This window comes from Argentina silus (assembly GCF_951799395.1).
Source record: "Argentina silus genome assembly, chromosome: 19".
NCBI classification, from domain to species: Eukaryota; Metazoa; Chordata; class Actinopteri; order Argentiniformes; family Argentinidae; genus Argentina; species Argentina silus.
Genome location: NC_139673.1, coordinates 7,556,845 through 7,580,934, shown reverse-complemented (window position 1 = coordinate 7,580,934; position 24,090 = coordinate 7,556,845). Strand labels below are relative to the sequence as shown.

Sequence of the window (24,090 nt, the reverse complement as noted above, 5' to 3'; positions counted from 1 at the left end):
CCCCCCTTTCCAAGGTGTTGGTTCTGGCGCCGGCACTGCTGAAGAGGGAGTGAGGAGGAGGGATGGAGACAGATAGAGGCCCACTTCTCCAGATGTGGAGCAGGCCAGCGCGGGTGTGTGTGTGTGTGTGTGTGTGTGTGTGTGTGTGTGTGTGTGTGTGTGTGTGTGTGTGTGTGTGTGTGTGCACAGTAGTAAGCAGTGGTACACAGTGGCTAACTTCACCAAAGATACCCTGTCTCACACCCAACCAATCACCCAAACCCCACGTCCCCCCTGTTCTCCCTTCTGCCCTCTCTCACCAGTTCTTGTTCCATGTGTGAGCAAATGCTGTGATCAGGGTGAGTTGGATCAGGATGAAGGAGAATCCTCCCACCACACCTACGTAGTGCCAGGCTGAGAGAGGGGGAGAAAAGACAGTGGAGAGAGAGAGGGGGGGGGGGATAGAGAGTGGGGGAGAGAGAGAGAGAGAGAGAGAGAGAGAGAGAGAGAGAGGATGGGGAGGGTTAGAGGCAAGAAAAGTTAATAAATCACAATGAATCATCTCTGATGTGTGTCTCAGTCTGGGCGCTGATGTGTGAGACGCAGAGACATGGCTAGAAAGCTGATCTGGGATCTAAGAGTGCTTGTATCACAATGAGATTTATTGCTCTCAAAACAACTGCAATCCAAACACACAGAGATTTATGGTGCATTGCATTATTGTGCAGAATGAGTCTGTTGAGTTCGTCAATGGGTGTAGAGTGCCCCCAAGCAGGATTCAAAGAGAAGTGCATCTATCACAAACGTATCTGTATGTGTGTGTGTGTGTGTGTGTGTGTGTGTGTGTGTGTTCTTTGTGTGTGAGTGTGAGTGTGTGTGTGATTGTGTGTGTGTGTGTGTGTATTGTCAGGCTGCTCACCATGTAGGAAGGACTCTGTTGGGATAAAGAAGGCAGCAGTGCACATCCCAAGCAGGGTGATGAACTTCAGAAACCAGAACCTGTATTTAGACAACATAATAAAGGTCAAATATTCATATTCATAATTATTATTATTTGTGACCGGGTTATGTTTGTACATTATGACTACACAGTTTGTAGTGTGCTAGAATAGAGATCTTAGGGCCTCTAATTCGAAACCAGACGGGGATCATTTCCCCCTGACTTTGATGGAATAATCTAATGAATTTGCAGACAGAGAAATTTGAAACGGAATTATCATTAGAGCTATTTTTTCCTAACCCTAACCCTCACCCTCACCCTCACCCTAATCTCCCATTGAAGTCAATGAAACATTAACACGAATATCGTAGTTACGTGTGCGGATCTCAAGTTAGGATTCCACCCCAGGTGAGCATCATCCAGGCTGGTCATGTGTGACCCAAGCTAGGTATGTCATATGACCCCAGCCATGGGTCTGGACCTTCTGGCCTAGCCCAGATAAGAGTCTTACAGTGTGTACGATAAACGCCATTGAGGACGTCTCCTAAAGCCTAATCCTCACCACGTAACTCCTTTAATCGACACTACTGCAACGGAAAAGGGTCACAACAAGGAGCTAAAAATAGAAATCAAGAAATAGCAATGGTCAAGCGAGCGTGGATCCCGTGGAGGAGATTGACTGTGCCTCGAATAGATACTGTGTCTGTTAGTGACTTAGTTAGTACTACCGGCACATTGTCTTGGCACAAAGCTCTTGAAGGGATAGTTTACACACAATTACAAATATTATAATAATCATAATCATAATCATAATAGGCAACACCAACAATAATTCATAGCTTCACTGCTTGGACCCCTAACTAATCTCATCGTGACCCACTCTACGGGTCAGACAGTAAGTGTTAGGTGAGGTCAATTAGTAATACGGGTGAACTATCCCTTTAAGCTGGTGCAGTTGAGGTAGTAACTAATCCGATTCAACACATTTTATCTTGTATCTTTGGGCAACTTACCCATTGTGGATGAGAGCTCTGAAGTCCTGGCTGGACTTGACGTCGATGAGGAACAGCGCCATCATCAGGTAGAAGCAGGCGGTGCCAAAGCACACTCTGTAGACTGCCGAGTATCCCACCAGCATCTCACAGTCCCCTCCACCGTGCGCCTGGTCACACACCATGTTGAAGAAAGGCACCTACACACACGCACACACACACATACACCTCTGTTATCCATGGTAAATCTGTGTGTGTGTGTGTGTGTGTGTGTGTGTGTGTGTGTGTGTGTGTGTATGTGTTTGTGCATGCATGTGTTAACAGGTAGAAGCCTGTCTGTAGGCCTTTTTGGGAGTTTTCTACTGTGTAGGGATAATCCGGTAGCCTATGCGTGCAAAGGGATTAAGTGAACATTTGTTGAAAGTGACTGAATACAACAAACAGCAAACTTGTTGGTGGGCATTACCAGTGGATGAATACAATAAAGAGTGACAGGGAGAGCATACAGTGCAACACACACACACACACACACACACTCGCATGCACACATGCACGCACTCTCGTACACACACACACACACACACACACACACACACACACACACACACACACACACTATAATTAGAACAACACAGCACCTGATGTTTTATAGCCACTTTTTTTTAATTGAATAAACTTTATCGATCATCAGGAGGATGACATCACTGGGCCCTTACATTCTCCCTGACGGCCTCAGAGACGGTACGGGACAGCATGAGGCAGGAGACAGCGCAGGCCATGATGTGGAAGAGGGTGTACATGACCCGCGTGCTGGACGAAGACTTCACCGGGGGGCAGAAGGCGCAGCACAGCGAACAGGGGGCGGGGCCGCAGCAGCAACATATCTGAGGGGAGGAGAAGATGGAATGAATAGATACGTAGACAGATAGACACGTAGACAGATGGACGGAAAGATAGATAGATAGAAAGCAGACAGAAAGAGAAAGATAGAGAATGATAGATAGAAAGATACATATATACAGTGCATTTGGAAAGTATTCAGACCCCTTCACTTTTTCCACATTTTGTTATGTTACAGCCTTATTCTAAAATGGATTAAATTATTTTTTTCCCTCATCAATCTACACACATAATGACAAAGCCAAAACAGGTTTTTAGAAATGCTAATTTATGAAAAATGTCTACATGTCCCAATGGCACCGACCGTATTGAGTCTTTGGGAGTCAACTGTACTCCAGTAGTCATACTGTACACCAGTGGAGGCTGGTGGAGGTAGAAATGCCCTGTACTGTACACATCGCTCAACAGCAAAGGCCAATACATATCTCTACCTGAGGAAGCTAGAGGGTTGAGTGAGTGAGTGAGTGACTGATGAATGATTGATGTTCCTCAGGACAAGAGCAATGTTTCTCCACAGCTCACCACAGTGGTTACACACATCAACAGGTAAAACTTTCCCCAGAGCAGTACCGTGTACCATCAGCACAATGATGCATGAGGCTTCACATAACCTCGTGAGAGATGCACACCAGGGGAGGCTGGTGGAGGTAGGAATAGGAGGACTGGCTCACATTGCATTCCATGCATTACAATGAGCCCGTCCTCTGATTTCTACCTCCACCAGCCTCCCCTGATGCATACAATTCCATGTGTATAGGCGACAGTCTCCTCTGATGGGAACATTCAGTTGAGGATTTGCAGCACAGGTGGTTGCATATTGTAGGTGGCTGCAGAGCACAAGCTGTTATAGACACACAGAGCACCAAACATAATTTACGGATGATCTGGTCGTTTTTATAACCGATTGATTAATCCATGATTGTTGCAAGTGGAGCACAATGTACTGTAGGCCAATGTGATGGATGACATAGTGATCAAACAGGTCGTTGCTTATTCGTTATTATATCAGACAGACCTACATTTGGATGTTTGGGCCGTCTGGCGTGGGAGTTGGTGGTTTGGAGGGGGGGGTAGTGGATAATCCTCATAGCCCAAAATCATCTGGCTGGTTCTGATTGTGATGGATAAGGGGGCGGGGGGCTGGCCGTGGGCCAATTGCCTCTTATCCTGGGTAAAGCCCCATGCGATGGGTGGCCAGGCTAATGCTGGGATGCCAGGCTAGGCTAGGCTAAAGCTGGGAGGCCAGGCTAGGCTAGACTAATGCTGGGATGCCAGGCTAGGCTAGGCTAAAGCTAGGCTAGGCTAAATCTGGGAGGTCGTTTGCCTGATAACCAGAAATTCCACAGATTACTGAGAAGATGACTCTCGCCCCCCTGGCACTGTGGTTTATGAATGTAGACTTTGGAATGCCAGCACAATCCAGAGGAATTATTTGGAAGCATGTGCATATGATAATCCAGTGATAATCTGAAGGGGAAAAGAATACCCCCACCCCATTATTTCTAGAATCACTCATTCTACTGCCAGTTCTCTTGGAAGGAGGGGACCTGAGAAGTGTGGGACCACCGGCCTCTCATAACTGTGTTGCTATGACTATTGAGATCAGGGTGAACTCTCCTGTCAGTAAGTCTGTGTGCTAGTCTAGTGGTCTGTCTACTGGTCTGTCTGCTGGCCTAGTGGTCTGTCTACTGGCCTAGTGGTCTACTGGCCTAGTGGTCTGTCTACTAGCCTAGTGGTCTGTCTGCTGACCTACGGGTTTGTCTGCTGGTCTAGTGTTTTGTCTACTGGCCTAGAGGTCTGTCTGCTGGTCTAGTGGCCTACTGGCCTAGTGGTTTGTCTGCTGGCCTAGTGGTCTTTCTGCTGGCCTAGTGGTCTGTCTGCTGGCCTAGATGTCTGTCTGCTGGCCTAGATGTCTGTCTGCTGGCCTAGTGGTCTGTCTGCTGGCCTAGATGTTTGTCTGCTGGCCTAGTGGTCTGTCTGCTGGCCTAGATGTCTGTCTGCTGGCCTAGTGGTCTGTCTGTCTACTGGCCTAGTGGTCTGTCTACTGGCCTAGTGGTCTGTCTGTCTGCTGGCCTAGTGGTCTGTCTGTCTGCTGGCCTAGTGGTCTGTCTGTCTGTCTGTCTGTCTACTGGCCTAGTGGTCTGTCTGTCTACTGGCCTAATGCTCTGTCTGCTGGCCTAGTGGTCTGTCTGCTGGCCTAGTGGTCTGTCTGTCTACTGGCCTAGTGGTCTGTCTGTCTGCTAGCCTAGTGGTCTGTCTACTGGCCTAGTGGTCTGTCTGCTGGCCTAGTGGTCTGTCTGCTGGCCTAGTGGTCTGTCTGTCTACTGGCCTAGTGGTCTGTCTGCTGGCCTAGAGGTCTGTCTGCTGGCCTAGATGTCTGTCTGCTGGCCTAGAGGTCTGTCTGCTGGCCTAGTGGTCTGTCTACTGGCTTAGTGGTCTGTCTGTCTACTGGCCTAGTGGTCTGTCTGTCTGCTGGCCTAGTGGTCTGTCTGCTGGCCCAGGGGTTTGTCTACTTGCCTAGTGTACAGGCCTTAATACTTAATTAATAGGACACTTAATTGTGACTCTTTGCATTGCATTCAGATCTAAAGTTGGCCAATCTCTTTACATGGGGCTCTGATCACATAGTGAACGAACAAAATGACTGACCGACTAGGCTGATTATGAGTCATACCATAGATAATGATGGAGACATCGGATATAAGTCTTTCAGATACGAGATAATAGGCCTCAACTGCTTTGTGATATCATATGTCTCTCTTAGGCAGACATATTTTGCGATTTATTGACAAACGATGTACCATTGTCAATATTTATACACTTCACATTCATATCATATTAGTCATATTAACACAATTGAAGTTAACAGTCTAGAGTCTTAGGGTGGAATGAGAAGGAATGATAAACTACAATGAAGTGGGACACAGTACACAACAGGTGTTAACATGGTCAGCATCTGGCAGATTACAGCAGGTATAGCAACAGAGGCTAGCAGCACCGGCTAGTGCTGGATCTCATATTAATAAACAGCAACACGCAGGCCAGAACAACTATCTAAGAAAAATAAACAGCCACCTAACAAGAAACTCGAACATGGTGAGGAAGAGTACTATGTATTTAATATGTCTTAACAACACCTACTCACAAACATATCCAGACAGTGGAGTACATGTCTTGTTTTATAACTTAAAGAAACTGTGATGTGAACCCCCAGCGCTTGTAAAGAAGACTTTCCTAACGACTTCCCCAAGGATTGAAAAGTGAACACTGTTCCCATTCATTCACATTTAAGTTTCCGTCATCATACCATCATACCACACCCTTCTTCTCCCACATCTCATTCATACAGGTCCCTCTCACCTGGTAGGCCACCATGTTGAGAAAGTAGTTGTAGGCACCATTCCGGTGCATACCCTGACTGCTGGACATGCTGGACATGGTGATTCTCTAAGTGGGTTTGCCTAGCTCTCCAACTACTCCTCTATACTGGTTCGGAAGCTTCCAGAAGGATGGTCATCAAAGTCCCTGTGAAGATGACATCCTTACAGCCTCCAGCGGGAAAAATTATCTAACAACTGACAGCATGAAAAGATAAAGAAAAGAAAGTTGCTGCTAGAAAAGAAAAGCTGCCAACAGCCTTGTGGGAATAGAATCCCACTCCCCGTGGTGCAGGTGGATCTGCTCCTCTCTCAGACTGCTCGGATTATTTCTAGCACACATCCAAATGACCCCCCGCAGTGCAGAATCCCAGCATCACATCAACCTCAATCCAACTGTACCAATCTCAATCCAACTTCAGGGGAGAGAAGATTGTTTTTCTGCCCATATCCTGTGTGCTCTGCGTCTGTGTGGGGTTCTGCCAGAAGAGTGGGAGAGTGGTGGTGGTGAATGCCCAGCAGCCCTCCCTCCTCGTCCCCCCGTTCTACCCGGTCAGATTAGGCAGAGCCAGCGGAGTGGAGGGGGGAGGACGGAGGTTGGAGAAGGGCAGGGAGAGGGAGAGGGGGAGGGCCATGTGTCAGTCCCATCTGTCCCTCCCTTCCCCCAGGGCCTTCTCTCCACTGCACCAGCTAGAGCCTCCAAGCCTCACACACACACACACACACACACACACACACACACACACACACACACACACACACACACAACATAGGATTTGGCCACACTCTTGGTTAATCGGGTTAGTAAGAATAATGGAATTGGCCATAATTACTCATGATTTTTAGATGTTTGCCTTAAGGATGATATTGGATACCTTATGCTTTCCTAGTCAGATCCACCTTGTCAACCTCTGTGATACCTCTCGCTTGTCCAACATGGAAAAAGGCCACATCTCTAATCCTATCATTACACTCAGAGCTAGAGACATACCATTGGAGAGGGCACAGGACTGTCTGTATGAGTCAGGAGAAAGAGGACACATGTACAGTCTCTATGTAGGCCTATGGATTTCCTTTTGCAAGATATGACTCTTCTTTTCTCATTTGTGAATTCTGAGTTCTTAAGCAGGCTCATTGCTATAACGACTGTTGGATAGATGATTCACCTACTTAAACAAATGTATTTGTTGTAGGTCGCTTGGGATAAAGGCATCTGCTAAATGCCATAAATGTAAAATGTAAAATAACAATTAAAAGATGCCTAGTGCCTATACTGTATACTGAAGGACAGAGTGGACAGGTAGACCATAGTACTGCAGCTCAAGACCCTCTGCTGTTACAAGATCAATGTAATATCTCCCCTCAGTTACCCTCTCTTAGCGTTGAGGGGAGAACTGTATACAGGGAGTGAGTCAGATTAGATTTGGGTCAGTGTGCAGGGCGGTGTGCCAGGATAATCCTGGAGTTGTTCTGTCCTCATCTCCACCAGGGTGACCTTCAGTCCCATCCCTCCCGCCACAGTCTGACTCTCTAAGCTAGACTGGACATCGCAGCATGGCAGTCCACAGCCCACAGCCCACAGCCCACAGCCCACAACCAGTCCTGAGGGTCACTCTAATTCAGTGCGGGGCTAAGACAGGTTAGGCTAGTGGAGGCAGAAATCTGAGGTCATTATAATGCACGGAATGGAATGAGGAATGGTATCAAACACTGGGCTAAGACAGCGAATCCCAAACTTTTTGGAGTGTACCTCATGTTGAGCCTTTCCAACCAGCTCGCGACCCACTGAAACCTTGTAGAAACACAGTTTCTAGCAGCAGCCTGTAATAAACGGGCAAATCTACCATTTTGAAAAACTGCTACACAGCAAGCGACCTGGGTAGGGACATGCAGAGGAGTAGGGCAAATGATGCCACATGAGGTGCTATTTGTAATCAATAGTCCTCTGAGGGAACAACAGGCTATTTTCAGACATGGTGGAAAGAAGACATTATTTATTTGCCAATATTTATCTGCTCTCAGAATAGCATAATCATTCCAATACCCACTCTCTCTCTCTGTACCGCAATTCTAGTCCTTGCTCAGAGTGAGGGACTTGAGGTTGAATAAGAGACCAGCCTGACCCCAACTCTGTCTATAGGTTAATAGGCTTGCAGACAGAAATGCAGTGAGTGGATGCTCTCACATTGACTGATGCCCAACAAAGCCTCTAGCACTGCAGCATAGCAACAGTGATAGGATTGCTGCTAAAAGTAGCTTAAAAAATAAATTAAAAAATAGCCAATGTCTGACAGCTCCGGCAGATAGTTGTCTTCCTAATAGATATGCAGAGGAGTATAAGATGGAGGCATGTGTTTCACAATCTCAGTAACGATTCAAACAGCCTTCTAGATGCTTATCGGTAGACCTGGTTGGTAGAAATGTGTCAGAAACGACACAGTGACATAGATTTTTCATCCCAGTCGGCCATTCCTGCCCTTTGCTGCCATCCCTGCAATCCTGCCTACTGAATAACAAGATCCTGAACCGATGCCCTAAAAAACACAAATCTTCCCAATTCCGTACAATGTGTCATGATAAACAAATATAACGCCCACGTTAATCTAATGTAGCCACAGGAAACACTTGTTCACTTTAAGATCTTTAATCTGCTGCCAGAGTAATCACGCCGCCACAAACGTTTCTAAACCAATTAGTCCCCCTGATAAACAGGTTTAACTCTTAGTGGTCGAGCCCACCACTCTCTCCCGCACCCAGAGAGACACTACCCAGCATTCCTGGGGGCCCTTTCACTCACAGATAATTGCTGTTGCCTCATGGGAGAGGAAGCAGTGCCAAACCAGGCAGACAAAAGCAAATTAGAGGACGCAAAATGACGCTTCATTGGAAGCATTCAATCTATGGTTTCAATAGGCTTTCGGGAATAACGGTTGGATCAAGTCCAAGGAAATGCTTACCAAAAAAATTGCGTAGACTGTTTTTTGTAGATGTGTTGTTGGACAATTACAAACATGGATAGTCGGTAACAGCCCATTGAACGTGATGGGAGCTTCACATGTCAGGGGATCCCCATGGCAACAGAATGTACCCATTCATCAACAGTGACATGACTGATTGAGTACACAAGAGCCCATTTTCTCTTGTATGCGTTGAGATTAGATTGAGGTCAGATTATTGCAAACATCCACCAAACATGCTGGGTTTAATCTACACCACAATCCGAAACATATCTGAAATGATGGAAACATGTAGCTTTATCTGGAATTATGATCACATTAACTGCAAGAAGGGATTCCTTGTGAATATATAATAGTAGACATATGGGATGGGGGATTTGTGTGTTCAAAGTTCAGCTAACCACATGCATTGAGTGGATGTATCTTTCCATTCGACTTTCTTTAACATAGGATGTATGGCAGCAACTGTAGTAACACTGGCATTTTAAATGGCAGTATCATATCAGCTGTAAAATAAAATAAGGATAGTCCTCTCAGCTTCTGTTTACTGTGAGGTCTGGAATCTATGAATAACATTAAATACCCATATATACTCTAGAAAACACTAAATACCATCGAATTTGACAGCTCAATTTAAATCCATTTTGGGAGCAATTCCACCACCTCTGAAACCCCCAGTTGCCTAGACCAGCCTTACCTGGGCCTGGAGACAGCGTGACGACATCACTGTCCTCACCGATGCAGGGACTGCAGGGCAGAAAGCTCGGCTCCTGGTCCTCAGGCTCTCAGCGATCAATCATACAGCAGGATCAACGGGTTGGTATCAGGATGGCAGTGCCCAATGGGCCCCAGCACCATTCCTCTGGGAACTATTGATCACAAACATCTCCTCCACTCGGCATGAACCACATTGAGTGAACACACTGAGGGAGTCAGGGAAGGGTGATTTCAGACATGATCAGGGTTGGAAGCACTATGGAGTGTTCCCTCCTTTCTTAAGCTGATTATAGTGAAGTGGATGGAGTGGGTAACTGCACACACAGTGGGTGGGAAACTGCTCTTGGGGAGTGAAGGAGAAAGGCACAGGTAGTTGCAAGCATTAAAGCACAGTAAACCTCTTATTAGAGACAGAAATAGAATTAATTAATGTAATTAATTTAATTAATAAAGTCCACACAACCTCTATCGAGTAGGACTTTTGATAGATAGAGGCCGAGTGGAGGAAACAGGCCAAGCAACAGCTTTGCTTCCAAACACAAACTTACATTAAAGCCTCAGTCTGTAATATTTTAAAGTCATGAGATATAGGCCTATCTCTTGATTATGATGAATATGAGTTTTAAATTAGAGCAAACCTGTCTTACCTTATCATAACCAAAACAATTAGGACCTATTACCCCAGTGTGTATGTGTTGTTGACAGAGGAGACTTTGTAAACAAGTGATATACTATAACCATCATGTTTTGATTGTTTGATTTTTCCTTCAGCATTTGTACGTGCAAATGCATTTGCCCGATTCTTTAGGTTTCTAATGGTGGCCCACTGATGGTATGCAGAATTAACAGTGTGTGCTTTTAAAATCTACCATGTCAAAACAGAAAAAATGTTTGATTTAGAATCTTACAGAAATCAGAGTGAAATGTTTTGCTATGGGAAAAATCTGTTGACAAATTGATTGTGCGTACACCGGAAACCATAGGTATTGGTGCTACTTAATTTTCCTTCCGATACTTCCGTAAAATCGGAACCATACTTTCTTTTCGTTCCAGAATTTCATGAGCAAACATGGCGGCCGAGGGAGATGTGGATTTGGACCTGGAAGCTGAGGAAAACTGCACTGGAAAGCCCGCAGAAAAGCCTCGGAAACATGATAGCGGGGCGGCTGATTTGGAGAGGGTCACCGATTATGCGGAGGAGAAGGAAATCTCAAGCTCCGATCTGGAAACGGTGAGATTGGCTAAGCACGCGGGGCTGCGATACCATGACAGCTAGCTAGCTAACGTAGCTAGCTAAACCAAAGCATGTGTTATTATTGAGCTGTCATGAATACATCAACCATTATCCACACAAGTGTCTTGTTTCTATAAGAATAATAATAATAATAATGAGATATTCATAGCAGAGTCGGGGAGTCAGAGTCTCTTCTGACTAGTATTACTAACAAGATAAAACATGGCTGGACCCCCATGCTTAGCAATTTCTCCCATGAATGAATTGTGTGTGTCCGTCCTGTTCCAGGCCATGTCAGTGATTGGAGACAGGCGATCAAGAGAACAGAAAGCTAAACAAGAGCGGTGAGTTGCCCAGTCCCCCTGAACTCATCCTATATTTCCATTCACTCAATAAGACATATCCAACTTACAGTAATTATTGAATGGTCTGTTAAATCATCAGTGTGTTTATTGCCTGTGTCTATTATTTCTGATTTCAGTGAAAAGGAGTTAGCCAAAGTCACAATCAAGAGAGAGGATGTAGAACTAATTGTGAGTATCTATTGTACAGCATTAATCAATTGATCAAACTATATTTATTTTTGGGCAAAATGTAAGTCTTAGACATAAATTTCAGCTGTCCTTTTTCTGCTATGGTGCAGTTATTATGGTGGCATCTGTAGAACACTCGCTTCCTTCTCAAAAAGCATTGGAGGAGAATATCAAAGGGGAAGAGCCTAGATCTTCTCCTCCAATGCGTTTTTTAGGAGGAAGCGAGTGGAGGACTGAGGAGAGGACATGACAAGTCACGTTTCTTATCATTGAGAAAGGGGCCCCATCTCCACTAAGTACCTATCCTGCCACTGACATCCTGTGTGTGTGTCTCCATAGATGGGAGAGATGGAGATCTCCAGAGGAGTGGCTGAACGCAGCCTGAGAGAACACATGGGCAACGTGGTGGAGGCTCTGATCACCCTGACAAATTGAACAGTAGACACTAGAGACTGGCTCCAGAGCAGCTGTATAGATGAACAACATGGACACACAGGACTGCTTCATACTCAACTGCTTTGGCTCCATTCCGTCGCCAGAATTGGAAGTGTTTTTTTTTTTTTCTCTTTCAAAACACTTTTTTTTTTATTCATATTTTCAATAATACTTCAAATTAACTTTAGTCTTATTTACTGTTGCAACCACCTGGTTTTGATTATAAATGTTGAATAAAAACAATATTTCCACAGTTCTTCTTCAGTGATTCTGAAATAAAACAATGGATGCAATTTGGGTTTTAATTATTCAAACTTTATATCTGAGTATCAAGACTGACAAATAATCAAGAAGGATAAAACAACATCAGGGCTAATGGAGGAATAGAAGCGGATACAAATAAATCCTGAAACTGAAAATACTACACAACTTTGAGAATGTACAAAATTACATCAAAATAAACCTCCATGTGGCCATTCTGAGAATGCACAGCTGAAGGACTTTGTGGGTTAGTCTCAGTCATTGCCTATCCATGTCTCCTTCCCCTCTTAATCTGCACCTCTACAAAACCAGTACAGTTGAGGAGAAAATCCATTAAACAATTAAGATGCACCCTTGGACACACGTGAGCACTATCAGAGCATGGGCCCAAAGCCCGGATCTCAGAGAGCAGTCTGTTATTGAAGCTGCGGGGTGGTGGTAAGGTTTTCCCCTCAGGTTTAGGTCTTCCTCTTCTGCACTGTAGGTCGGTCAAACACATCTCTGACTCCAGCAGCCTTCTGCTTGAAGAACTTGCTGTTCTGAGCGCTCTCCTGGGCCCAGGCCGAGTCAAACGACGTGGTGTCCTGGTCCACAAGATGAGTGTACTTGGTGCGCCCGGAGCGGCCAAAGTTCTTGACCTTTAAAATGAGAAAAAAGACACCGAGATGTAAATTCAAGAGAAATTGGCACATCTTTAGATTCCAAAATGTTGCATGTTTCGATTGAGGACATCGCTGACATTGATGATGAATAGGAGAGACAGTGCATCAAAAGAGGAAGACTATGGGGTGAAATATAATTCAAGGAAGTCCTGCTGACCTGCATGACTTTGGGTAAGATGGTTTTGTTGAAGTGGTCCTCCAAAGTAGGGGCACTGAAGTCTCTCTTAAACACATCCTGCTCTTGATCCTGGAAGAAACAAATATGACACGCAGCTTTAATGTAATGACAGGGACAACACAGGTTATTCAGTTAAGTGCACATGTTTACAAATAGATGTTTATATAACTATAACGCATTGCAGTCAACAACAGAAACATTCCCCTTACAATGTACTTCATCACTGAAGAAAAACATACAGTTGGAGATTTCTACAACGTACTGCAGTTATCCAGTTGGAATAGAAAGCTGCTCACCATGAAGAAGGCTCCCCTGTGGTAGTACTTCTGGAGGAACTTGTATTTGCCCTTGGAGGCTTTGTTGGTGATCTGTTTGCCGTTGTTGCGGAGCTCGGCCCTGCGCTCTTCCTCTGTGAGGCTGTGGAATCTCTCGATCTCAGACTTCTCTTTCTCCATTCTGGGAGCAAACACAACAAACCACAGTTAGTGACATTCACAGCAGGGTCCTGAATCGTCCTGTACACGCCGACATGACTCGAGAGTAACATTAAATGGTTCTATCACATATCACGTCTGAAAAGAGGCGCAGTACAAATAATTTGTAGTGGTTAATCATAATCGTATAAAGTCTGACTGTACTCACTGTTCGCGTGCTTCTCTGTCCCTCTTGATGCGTTTAAGCTCACGGACCTTCCAGGACTCGTACTCCTCCTCCTCGTTCTCTCCATCCGTGTCCAGGGCATCCAGAGCGGCCAGCGTGCGCCGGTTCTCCTCAAACTCCTTCTTGGCCTCTTCCTCAACGATCTTCAGGGTGTAGCGACGACGATCCTCCACCTGTTTCTTGGCCTCTGCCTCCAGCTCCTTCTGTTTCAGGTCCTCTGCCTCGCGCTCTGCCACGGTCACTCTGTCCTTCCTGAAACACAGACAGACAGGTTCAAATCAGCCTTGTTTAGAGCAGTAGTGTACATATACAGGAAGTAATAACAAACAGTACAATTTGTTTAGTTTTTTTTTTAATTCAATCTCATTTTGAACATTTGTTAATCCCCATATATGGCTCAAGGGTAGTTGTGTGTGTGTGTGTGTGTGTGTGTGTGTGACAGGACTCACTTGCGAATGAAGACAGGTTTTAGACGTGGCTCTGCCTCGTCCTCGCTGTCTGTGTACTCTTCATACTCTGACTCTGACTCAGGCTCCTCACCCCCCGACTTCCCCTCCTCCTCCACCTCCATTATCTCCATCTCTTCATTCTTTCGCTCTTCCGCTCTCTGGCGCATCATCTGGCGCCGCCTCTCAATTTCCTACACAGAAGAGAAGCCAACTTTTAAGCACAGCTCACCATTTTTCATATGGTTTCTCGTTGAACACACAATTCGTGCATGGAATCAAAACACAAAATGCATTTAGTCAAGGTGAACCAACAAGTAATAAATAAATCACCTCATCATCCACTTCTTCCTCTTCCTCCTCCTCTTCCTCGCTGCTCTCCTCACGCTCCGGGTGCCACGTTCCCTCGTCAGAGTCCTCGCTACTCTCTGCTATCAGCTCCGGCTCGGCAATCTGTCTGTGTCTCGCCAGCCTGAGGGGGGGAGAGAGGGAGAGAGAGAGAGAGAAACTTACACTATGTACACAATATACATGACTGTATGATTATACACCCTGCCAAAGGCATAAGCAGACACTGCGTTTTCTAAATGTTCTGTTCATGAAATAAAGGCTTTTAATATTGAAATTCACACAAGTGCCTGGCAACCTCCCTGTTGTGGATAATTGTTCCATGGCTGTATGCTTAGTTGGACAGATGCTCTCTACAGTACCTCTCCTCCACGTCCTCTGAGACGCGGTTGAGCAGACGCTTGAGACGGGGGTCCGACGGCTCCTCTTCCTCCATCTCCATTTCAGGCTCTGCATCCTTTCCCTTCTTAACAAACTGGAAATCCTCCTCTTCCTCATCCGACGACTCCATGGGGGCATAGTCTGGGCGCTTGCCTGACACATAGCGCTTCACCTTCACCTTCTCCATCGAAATCTCACCTAGGGGGGGAAAGGTAGGGGATGACAGTTGATTAGAATAGAATGCATTGCACATGAGGGCATGGGTAAATTGCCACTGCTACAACTGTTGAATTGACAGATATGCTTACGAACGTTAACTAACAATAGTTGGCCATGGCTGGTAATAGTACACTGGCTGAAATATCCTCTTCAGATTTAGTATTGAACTGATGGTGTTACAGGGCATTTACTATTATAGCTAACTAGTGGTTTTGGTGTGTAATCTACCTATTAGTTATCTGTTATTAGTTATCTGCTTCATCAGTTTAGTCTAGTATTCGTGTTGTTGTTGCAATCATAAACATAGCGAAACACTTTGCATGCTAGCTTTAGCTAGCTAGCTAGCTAACTACAAGATACTTTACCTTTTTCATTGCGAATCGGCACAGCTCCAGCCGTGGACTGGATCGGCGGTAGCTTCATGTTGAGGGCGTCCCGTCCAGACATGACTGCCCGATGAACAATATCAATAAATTGAGAAAAATAAAATGTACTTCTAGGTTAATAAACACGTCGTTGGTTCCTCACCCACGGCAGGAAGTACACAGTGCAAGGAACCGGAAACGATCTCATTCCCACTGAATGGAACTATGTTTTAGGTCATAGCAGGTTCCGATGTAGCCCCAAAGATAACAACGGTTATGTAACAGCCTCGGATTATTTATGTTTATCTCACTTTGATAACTCTCTTAATCTGCCATAATGCGTGTATAAAAATCGTATTACACACTGGAGTGTGATGTTTACTAAATTAAACACAAAGTTATGTGGGAGGAGGATACCATTATAAATCCTGCATTTGACTGTGCATAAATTAAAGTTGGACAATGGAAAGACTTTACGATAAAAATCTTCAAATATAACAGGATTGCGATCAGCAACTGGATATTTGCGAACTCATAAAATTACATGAGTGCATAACATTATTTTAAAAGAATGAAACAAAGACAATGTATGCATGTTCTGTGTCATCATGATCATGTAATTACAGATTATTTTTTACACCACCATGCATGAGGTAAATACAATTGTTCAATAGAATATAACTGCATCACATTAATTTATTTACAATATTACTTTATTTAAGTTTACAACAAGAACACTCCTTTGTGACATTGATGATTCGCAAGTCCTACAAACAATGTGTACAAAGCAAGAGATTATGAGGCATCCATAAATTACAAATCAAGCATCATTTGTCCTGATGAGTGTTAAGAGTAAAAAAAGTCTCTTCCAAGGTGAAAACATTCTACACCAAGACAATAAACTCAAATAATCTAAGAAATCTGTGGTGGTGGCAAATCTCTATGGGTGGCACCCTGTCCAGAGAGGATGTCAGAGCTGCACTCCCCTCTGCCTGAAGAGCTCCTCCAGCTTCCCCTCCAGGACTGGGTTGGTGCCTCTCAGTCCTCTCACCACCTGGGCTGCCCACACAAAGTACTCCTGGACCCGCTCTGCTGACCAGCCTGGTAAACACAACACAAGAGAGAAAATACATTATGTTAATGATGAGAGAGAGAGAGAGAGAGAGAGAGAGAGAGAGAGAGAGAGAGAGAGAGAGAGAGAGAGAGGTCACCTGTAGGTGTACAGCGATTCAGGTCTCTCAGATTATACAGTTTGTCCGCCAGTTTGACCAGTTTGGCCTGGTAGCTGCGGTGGGGGGCATGCTCCACCTGCTGCCGTTTCCTCTCCTGCTTGGGCAGAGTCTTATCATCTGTCACTTCCTGGACTATCCGTGCCACCGTCTGCCCAAAGATGACCTGAAGTTCTCCTATGCTAGTGTCTGTGTCCTCCACTGTGTCATGGAGCAAAGCTGCCTAGTATGAAAGAAAAAAAAGAATCCAACCCAATATTTAATGGATTTTCATTTAATTCATGATACATTAATGAATACAGTATATTTTACTGTTGTGTTGCATATCACTCCTTTTCAAGTGGCAGAATGTTGCCATGCAAGAGGAAAGGTATGGGTAATATCTGTTACAACAACAACCAACAATGCCTTTGCGTGATTATCTTGGAAACGAACAAATACTTCGAAACAAACATCAGTGTTGTAACGACTCACTTGTAAAACCTCTATGTCTGTTACCCCTCCTTCATAGCTTAGGATTCTTGCCACTCCTGCAAAAAGATAACACGGCACATTTACATGCAGATATTCATTCACACATCCATGGTGTCTCAATTTAGAATCTCGGGTAGATAATACATAAAGACATGGATATTGTACCTATGGGGTGGTTGATATACGGGGTTGCCTCTGCGTCTTTACGCCGCTGATTGCGGTGCTTTTCAGCAGCAAAGTTAACAGTCTCCAACAGAATAATCGAATCTGAACTCATAATGCAATGTAGTAAACTAAAACCTGGTGTGAATTTTATTGCTCTCTACTTCAGTCTCCAGTCATCTCTGTTGTCGTTGTGTCGTCACCGTGTTGTGTTGAGTGTCCTCTCTTCCCTTGTCCGTAGTCAAACAAGGCTCCGCAAAATCGCATCCGCATATACGGAAACAAGGTAACGAATTGTATTGATTACACAGATTGGATTTAATGTACCCTTTTTAAAACCGAAATAGTCCAATAACCTGAATCGTAGTGATAAATGATTAGGGTTTTAGCAATACAGTTAGCTAGTTACAATGAATTGTTGAGACCACCACTACAGCTGTCAGTTATTGTTGTTAGCTAGCTAGCTAACGCTACCTATGGACTACCTTCCCCATCCATCCCCCTATACCTGCTCTTTCATCTTCCTTCTCTGCTGCTAAAGAGAAGACAACTTGCTTCTATATAAAGAGATGTGTTCCTGAATGCAATGGGATGTGCAAATATTTGAGAAGCTGCAGTCTGCTCATCTTATCTTGATAAACTGAAAATACAATATGAGTGCACTGCACAAGCACAGTCTATTGTAGCTAAAATGTCAGTGCATTCTTTGTTTTCATTTTCTTATTTTTCTTTCTAGTCTGCCAGTGACAATCACTCAGAAGTAATCCCCTCAATAAGGGGCAATTGGATTTGCAGCCCCTTGTAGTCAATCGGTCATACATATAATTATTATCAAAGCGAATGGCCCCATTGATATTAAGGTGTGGTGTGTTTTCCAGATAGGGTGTTGGTTGAGCTGGCACTCTTGTGCTGCTAGACTGTTCCACCACCTCTGACCTCATGGCTCACAGTGTCAGGAGAGATGCCCCTGAGCTTCCTGACTTCTCTCTGCTCAAGAGACTGGCCAGGGACCAGCTCATCTACCTGCTGGAACAGGTAGGCTACGCCCGATCATCTCCCCTCAGCTCAGGTTGACTATCAGGCCTACCCGGGCTCATGGTATCTATACTCAAGTAATGTTGTGTCTAATCGACACATATTGTGATGGCTGTGTGTGTGTCTGCTGCTGGTGGCAATTCTAATGTTCTCCTCTGGGGCTTGATAAAGTAAACATCATCATCATCATCAACATCAACACCATGTGCTATTGAATCCCAATTTCAATGTTTTTTGTCCATCATTTTCAAAAGTTACCAGGGAGGAAGGACCTTTTTATTGAGGCGGACTTGATGAGCCCCCTTGATCGCATTGCTAATGTCACAACACTAAAGGTAACCCTTACAGTATATCCTGCGTTCATTGGGTCACTGTTTTTCTCTCCATTACTTCAATCAATCTTTGATGCCCTTCTCCTTGTAGCAACATGAAGTAGACAAGCTGTACAAAGTGGAACACAAACCTATAGTCAGCACCTCAGACCAGTAAGTACCACATCCTAGCTCCAGCTGTGTCTCTTTACACAACATTTCCTACGTTATTTCATTGTTGTTGTTGTTTTTCATAGGCTGTGCTTCCTGATCCGTCCAAGGATACAAACTGTGAGATGGATATGCGGTAAGTGGACGCTGATACTGATAATGAACAGACTCTGTTTTAATGGTATGTGAGATTTATTGTTTATTTTGATTCATTTCTTTTTTCCACCAGATGTGGTTAATGCAGACAAGGCAGTTGGGAGATTCAGAAGATATAAGATCATATTTAGCCCTCAGAAGGTGGTGACTTATACTGTATAATATTGTATACTGGCATGTTATTCTATAAAATGTAGTAACATTTAATTGAATACTCAATGCTCATTTGTGTGTGTGTGTGTGTGTCTCTCTCTCTCTCTCTCTCTCTCTCTCTCTCTCTCTCTCTCTCTCTCTCTCTCTCTCTCTTCTGCTCCTACAGTTCTACGCATGTGAGACATTATTGGAGGAACAGGGAATCTTTGGTGGTAGGTGTTTTGGGTTGATCGTTGAACGTCAAGGTTTCTGAAAGGTCTTTGCAAAATATGTAACCTTTTTCCCTGCGTTTCCCTTCAGACGTGACCACTGATGAGTGGGCGTTCTACCTTCTGCCACTGGACGATGACATCATCAGTCTGGAGCTTCCGGAATTCTTCAGAGACAACTTCTTGGTAATGACGCTCAACTGTACGTGGGGTGCTGTAGTATATGTGGAATTGTTGTGAGCTTCCATGACCACTGATGTATGTGAATTCTAGATTGTGTTTGTATTCCGTTTCTGATGAAAATTCTAACAGCCCTAATTTGAGTTCAAACACTCACCAGCTGTGTTCCACCACCAGGAGGGAGACCAGCGCTGGGTGAGGACAGCGGGCAGCGCGCTGCACCTCCTGCACTCCGTCTATGGCCCCTTCTCTAAGGTCTATGGCATAGGACGTTGCTCAAAGGTAATGTCAGATGAACACAACTGGGATGATAGTTATAATAATAATTCTAGAAGGCTTCAGAACCGGTCTGTTTCTCCTTAAGCCAGTTCGTTGTTTAGTTGTCTTGTTTGGCAAGGCAACCCCGTAGCTGAAACGGTCTAGCGAGAAGTGAGAAGTGACATTCTATTGTCACACCATTACAATATGTCTGTCTCTTCCTGGTCCAGATGGCGTTTGAATCGTGGAGGAAGCAGGTGGATGAGGGGGAACAGAGAGCTCGTCAGGCAGAAATCGGAAACGTTTTTCTCATTGATAGAGGTATGGGGTTTGGAACTGTATATTGCCGTCATTTTATAATTTGGGACATTTTGATAATGAATCTTAGCGGTCCCTTAATGTTTATCTCACCCGCTTTGCAGATGTGGACTTTGTTACTCCCCTTTGCTCCCAAGTTGTGTATGAAGGACTGGTGGATGACATATTCAGGATCAAATGTGGTAAGCGATGGCACCAATTACAGTCTCTTCCTTTCTTGACACTGCAGTTGTATGACAAATAATGTGCTATGAAATACATGTAATAAATTATTTCATAGGGTGTGCTGAGTTTGGTCCTGACGTCACCTCATCTGACAAGAGTTTAAAAGTGATGCTGAACTCTCAAGACAAGGTTGGCTTTTAGGGAGAACAGCACTGTTGATGTCATGTTTTCCTCTTATTGATTTAAAGAGATGTGCCTCATTCAAATTTGTACTGTGTTGCGTTTCTCAGGTGTTCAATGAAATCAGGAATGAGCATTTCTCCAACGTGTTTGGCTTTCTAAGCCAGAAAGCCAGGAACCTGCAGACTGCATACGATGTGAGTGTCTCTGACAGAATCCACATATGTATGTATAACCTGTTATGCCTCCAATGACTCCAGAAATGAAGGATCTTTAAAGAACAGACTTTTAAAGTAGGATGACAGGTAATATAAGACACCCTGTCTCTCCGATTCTCTCACTCTGCAGAAGCGTCGTGGGATGGACATACAGCAGATGAAGACGTTTGTGTCAGAGGAGCTCAAAGGGTTAAAACAGGAGCATCGTCTCCTCAGTCTGCGTGAGTGTTTAGTGCAAAGCCTTATTACACCACTACATGCCCTAATCGATATGAGTAGTTGATATGAGTAGTTGATATGAGTAGTTGATTTGAGTAGTTGGTCCTCCATGGCCTAGTTGGTAGAGCATGGCGCTAACCACGCTTAGGTTGTGGGTTCGATTCTTGCTGGGGCCATATATACTGAAAAATGTATGTACTCACTGCAATGTAAGTTGCTTTGGATAAACGCATCAGCTAAATGGCATATATTATTATATGATATGAGTTTTATGTTATTAGTAACGACATGGAGTAGTAATACGTCTGCCCCTCTATCCTATTTTAATTAATAGAAAATGCCATTGTCTGAAAACAAACATTTCTCCTTCAGATATTGGTGCCAGTGAGTCGATGATGAAGAAGAAAACCAAACAGGACTTTCAGGAGCTGTTAAAGACAGAGCACTGTAAGATGATATGAAGATATGTGATATATAGTATAATTCACAGTTAGTGCAGAATGCAAAACACTTGAGGCATGTTTCTTTGCTGCATCAGTCACATTTATTACATTTATTGCATGACAACTAAAACTTAACTTATTTTCAAATCCTTTAGCATTGCTGGAAGGGTTTGAAATCCGTGAATGTATTTCTTTCATAGAGGAGCACATCAATAGACAGGTGAGTCTGTCAAACATAGACTTAATATTGGGACATAAAAGTATATGTGGTAACATCATGATGACTATGTCTGATTAGATTTGTTGTTTGGATCAGCTACTGATTTGCTTTGGCGTCCTTTCGAATCACTGTATTCTTATCTATTTATGTAGGTCTCTATGATAGAGAGTCTGAGACTTCTCTGCCTGCTATCACTCACAGAAAATGGTGAGTCTTGACATAAATATATAACTACAGTTATAGAACTAGCTAACTACTGTAGATGAAAACATAATTGGTTTCACAATTGCAATCAACTGTCTGTTAAAATGTTCCCTATAGGGCTCCTCCCCAAAGATTACCGATCCTTAAAAGCACAGTTTTTACAGGTGGGTCAATACTCCATACTCTAAGTTCAAGATGTGTGCATGAATTAGTTTTTTATTTTATGGAAAAAGTGTACATTTTAATGTTTAGTTGTGCCTCGCCTATTGTCTTTACCCTTCTCAGAGTTACGGTGTGGACCACCTCCTCACCTTCACCAACCTGAAGCAGCTGGGCCTCCTGGTGGAGCAGCAGCCAGGAGAGACACTCACAGTCATGGAGAGCAGAGTGGGCAAACTGGTCAACGATAAAACTGCAGGTGAGAGACAGGCTGGATCCCATTGTCATTATACTAACCTCCTACCTTTCCTTGTCTCCTCTCTACACCACTGATGAATGAACTGTCTCGATAGACGTTGCTTTGTGTGCTAATCCACAATATGCATATCATAGATCTTCGTGTGCTGTAGAATGCTGACACTGGCAAGATGCTCTGTCAGGTATCACTATTTGACCCTCACAATGTTTTTTAGGGAAGCTGACGGATGCCTTCTCCTCGCTGGCAAAGAAGAGCAATTTCCGAGCCTTGAGTAGGAAGTTGAACCTGGTATGTACTCATGTTTTTTTTATAACCCCTTTTTTTTTATAGCACCTACTGAGCTACTTAAAGCCTTTGAACAAAACATTATGACTACATCATAACTAAACTGTGTTGCAATGAAACTCAACATTTCATGTGAAGGTACCCAAGTCAGACGAGGAATATGACCTTCGTGTCCCTCGAGACATGGCCTATATCTTCAGTGGGGCCTACGTCCCTCTGAGCTGCAAACTCATTGAACAGGTAGGTGATTCTGTCATGGATGTAAGCTACAGACTAGTCTCACTAAGTCAAACTCTCGAAGAGATTAGATTGTGTGTTCAGAGATCAGTTACAGACTTGCACCAGTCTCCCCTGCCTGCGTCCATACCTCATGGAGCCTGATCCTCCTCTCTGCCAAGAAGAATGATGACTGTCATCGTCAGTGCTAGTGATGAGCCTTTGATCTTTGTGTTCTGTCTGTTTGATCCGCAGGTATTGGAGCGTGACGGCTGGACAGGGCTTGAGGAGGTCAGCCGCATGCTCAATGGAAATGAGTTTGTCCACAAAGGTGAGGCAGTTTGGCATGATATACAAATACAATCCTGATTAAGCCTAAACCAATTAAAAAGCACTTTCAATGATGAGCACAGAGTATCAGGGAACATTCAAATCCCCCTCTTTATTCTCCCCCCCCCCCCCCCCCCTCTCTCTCTCTCCCTCTCCCTCTCTCTCTCTCAGTGGGTAGCAATGGAGCAGACGCGAGGGGGAAGACAGATGCCCAGCGAATCATCCTGGTCATGTTCCTGGGTGGCTGCACCTTCTCTGAGATCTCAGCACTGCGTTTCCTTGGCAGAGAAAAAGGTAACAGTTGCTTTATATAAGGGACTCTTCAACATAGTTCTAGACTAATTCAACAGTGTGTGTCTCAGTTTGCATGCTTTAGCTGCATTATATTGATTATGTGAAAAGCATGGCTACTACTGTGTATGCATATATATTTTTTTTTAATTATTATTTTTTATGCTTATGTTTTATTCTATCTATGTTTCTCTTAGGTATTAAATTCATTGTGGTGACCACTGCCATCACAAACAGTGCTAGACTTCTGGAGGCTATGTTGGACAAACATGGATGAGTCCTCTCTCTGTCATTAATCCCAATGAGGACATACACCAGCTGGACTGTGACGCCTGAGAATACAATTTGGACCAAGACAACATGAAACGTACTTGGACAGTTATGGACAGCAAACTGAGACTCCTTGAAAGCATTATTCAACGTCTGACAGAGATATTCAAATTCAGTCACTAATACCATGTGATACTCTATAATTATCTTTTGTTATATTTATTCATTTACTGGAATGATCATTGACAGACTGTGTTATACTGCACAAGGACTCTCTTTTATGTTGAAAATGGGTGTAAAAATGGTTTTCTGTTCACTTGTACAAAATAAATATTGTAATTTTTAAATTATTTATTGTGTGTGATTGTCATGATAAACTGTTTTTTACACA

The 24,090-nt window shown here is 44.0% G+C and overlaps 5 protein-coding genes across 5 annotated transcripts in view; 2 read left to right on the top strand and 3 right to left on the bottom strand.

The window, feature by feature from the left end:
• Positions 1-6,240, bottom strand: part of serinc4 (serine incorporator 4) — a gene marked incomplete at both ends in the record, with an annotated part of 12,716 nt that extends 6,476 nt beyond the window's left edge. Inside the window, 5 exons of the mRNA XM_083691076.1 lie at positions 300-393; positions 899-978; positions 1,933-2,111; positions 2,628-2,795; positions 6,172-6,240. Coding sequence (XP_083547202.1) covers positions 300-393; positions 899-978; positions 1,933-2,111; positions 2,628-2,795; positions 6,172-6,240 — 590 coding nt within the window. The remainder of the gene's footprint in view (positions 1-299; positions 394-898; positions 979-1,932; positions 2,112-2,627; positions 2,796-6,171) is intronic.
• A 4,679-nt stretch (positions 6,241-10,919) lies between these two features.
• Positions 10,920-12,317, top strand: hypk (huntingtin interacting protein K). The gene is made up of 4 exons (XM_083691354.1): positions 10,920-11,093; positions 11,385-11,440; positions 11,578-11,629; positions 11,969-12,317. The coding sequence occupies exons 1-4, from the start codon at positions 10,932-10,934 to the stop codon at positions 12,062-12,064; spliced, it is 366 nt and encodes a 121-aa protein (XP_083547480.1). The 5' UTR covers positions 10,920-10,931; the 3' UTR covers positions 12,065-12,317.
• A 35-nt stretch (positions 12,318-12,352) lies between these two features.
• Positions 12,353-15,753, bottom strand: mfap1 (microfibril associated protein 1). The gene is made up of 8 exons (XM_083691348.1): positions 15,585-15,753; positions 14,982-15,198; positions 14,605-14,743; positions 14,275-14,465; positions 13,808-14,077; positions 13,462-13,621; positions 13,145-13,234; positions 12,353-12,963 (listed from the first exon to the last, which is right to left on the bottom strand). Exons 1-8 carry the CDS (start codon positions 15,664-15,666, stop codon positions 12,784-12,786), a joined length of 1,329 nt encoding a protein of 442 aa, XP_083547474.1. The 5' UTR covers positions 15,667-15,753; the 3' UTR covers positions 12,353-12,783.
• Positions 15,754-16,269: 516 nt separating this feature from the next.
• Positions 16,270-17,652, bottom strand: hddc3 (HD domain containing 3). The gene is made up of 4 exons (XM_083691663.1): positions 17,453-17,652; positions 17,288-17,343; positions 16,796-17,036; positions 16,270-16,685 (listed from the first exon to the last, which is right to left on the bottom strand). The coding sequence occupies exons 1-4, from the start codon at positions 17,562-17,564 to the stop codon at positions 16,555-16,557; spliced, it is 540 nt and encodes a 179-aa protein (XP_083547789.1). The 5' UTR covers positions 17,565-17,652; the 3' UTR covers positions 16,270-16,554.
• Positions 17,653-17,723: 71 nt separating this feature from the next.
• Positions 17,724-24,043, top strand: vps33b (VPS33B late endosome and lysosome associated). Its single transcript, XM_083691379.1, has 24 exons — positions 17,724-17,735; positions 18,332-18,484; positions 18,739-18,819; positions 18,908-18,969; positions 19,053-19,102; positions 19,196-19,263; positions 19,442-19,487; positions 19,576-19,670; positions 19,842-19,946; positions 20,153-20,243; positions 20,345-20,422; positions 20,521-20,594; positions 20,696-20,782; positions 20,934-21,024; positions 21,395-21,469; positions 21,621-21,685; positions 21,838-21,892; positions 22,007-22,053; positions 22,175-22,307; positions 22,522-22,595; positions 22,731-22,832; positions 23,064-23,139; positions 23,310-23,432; positions 23,627-24,043. The coding sequence occupies exons 2-24, from the start codon at positions 18,389-18,391 to the stop codon at positions 23,704-23,706; spliced, it is 1,854 nt and encodes a 617-aa protein (XP_083547505.1). The 5' UTR covers positions 17,724-17,735; positions 18,332-18,388; the 3' UTR covers positions 23,707-24,043.
• The last annotated feature ends 47 nt before the right edge of the window (positions 24,044-24,090 follow it).

Coding starts and splice junctions, on each gene's coding strand:
- hypk (XM_083691354.1), top strand. CDS start 10,932: ATGGCGGCCGAGGGAGATGTGGATTTGGACCTGGAAGCTGAGGAAAAC. Junction 11,441..11,577: donor CAGAAAGCTAAACAAGAGCG/GTGAGTTGCCCA, acceptor TTCTGATTTCAG/TGAAAAGGAGTTAGCCAAAG. Junction 11,630..11,968: donor GAGAGGATGTAGAACTAATT/GTGAGTATCTAT, acceptor GTGTCTCCATAG/ATGGGAGAGATGGAGATCTC.
- mfap1 (XM_083691348.1), bottom strand. CDS start 15,666: ATGTCTGGACGGGACGCCCTCAACATGAAGCTACCGCCGATCCAGTCC. Junction 14,744..14,981: donor TCAGAGGACGTGGAGGAGAG/GTACTGTAGAGA, acceptor TCCCCCCCTCAG/GCTGGCGAGACACAGACAGA. Junction 13,235..13,461: donor ACAGGGGAGCCTTCTTCATG/GTGAGCAGCTTT, acceptor TGTTTCTTCCAG/GATCAAGAGCAGGATGTGTT.
- hddc3 (XM_083691663.1), bottom strand. CDS start 17,564: ATGAGTTCAGATTCGATTATTCTGTTGGAGACTGTTAACTTTGCTGCT. Junction 17,344..17,452: donor GTATATCAACCACCCCATAG/GTACAATATCCA, acceptor ATCTTTTTGCAG/GAGTGGCAAGAATCCTAAGC. Junction 17,037..17,287: donor CAGACATAGAGGTTTTACAA/GTGAGTCGTTAC, acceptor CTTTCATACTAG/GCAGCTTTGCTCCATGACAC.
- vps33b (XM_083691379.1), top strand. CDS start 18,389: ATGGCTCACAGTGTCAGGAGAGATGCCCCTGAGCTTCCTGACTTCTCT. Junction 21,470..21,620: donor GCTGTTAAAGACAGAGCACT/GTAAGATGATAT, acceptor CAAATCCTTTAG/CATTGCTGGAAGGGTTTGAA. Junction 22,054..22,174: donor TAAAAGCACAGTTTTTACAG/GTGGGTCAATAC, acceptor TACCCTTCTCAG/AGTTACGGTGTGGACCACCT.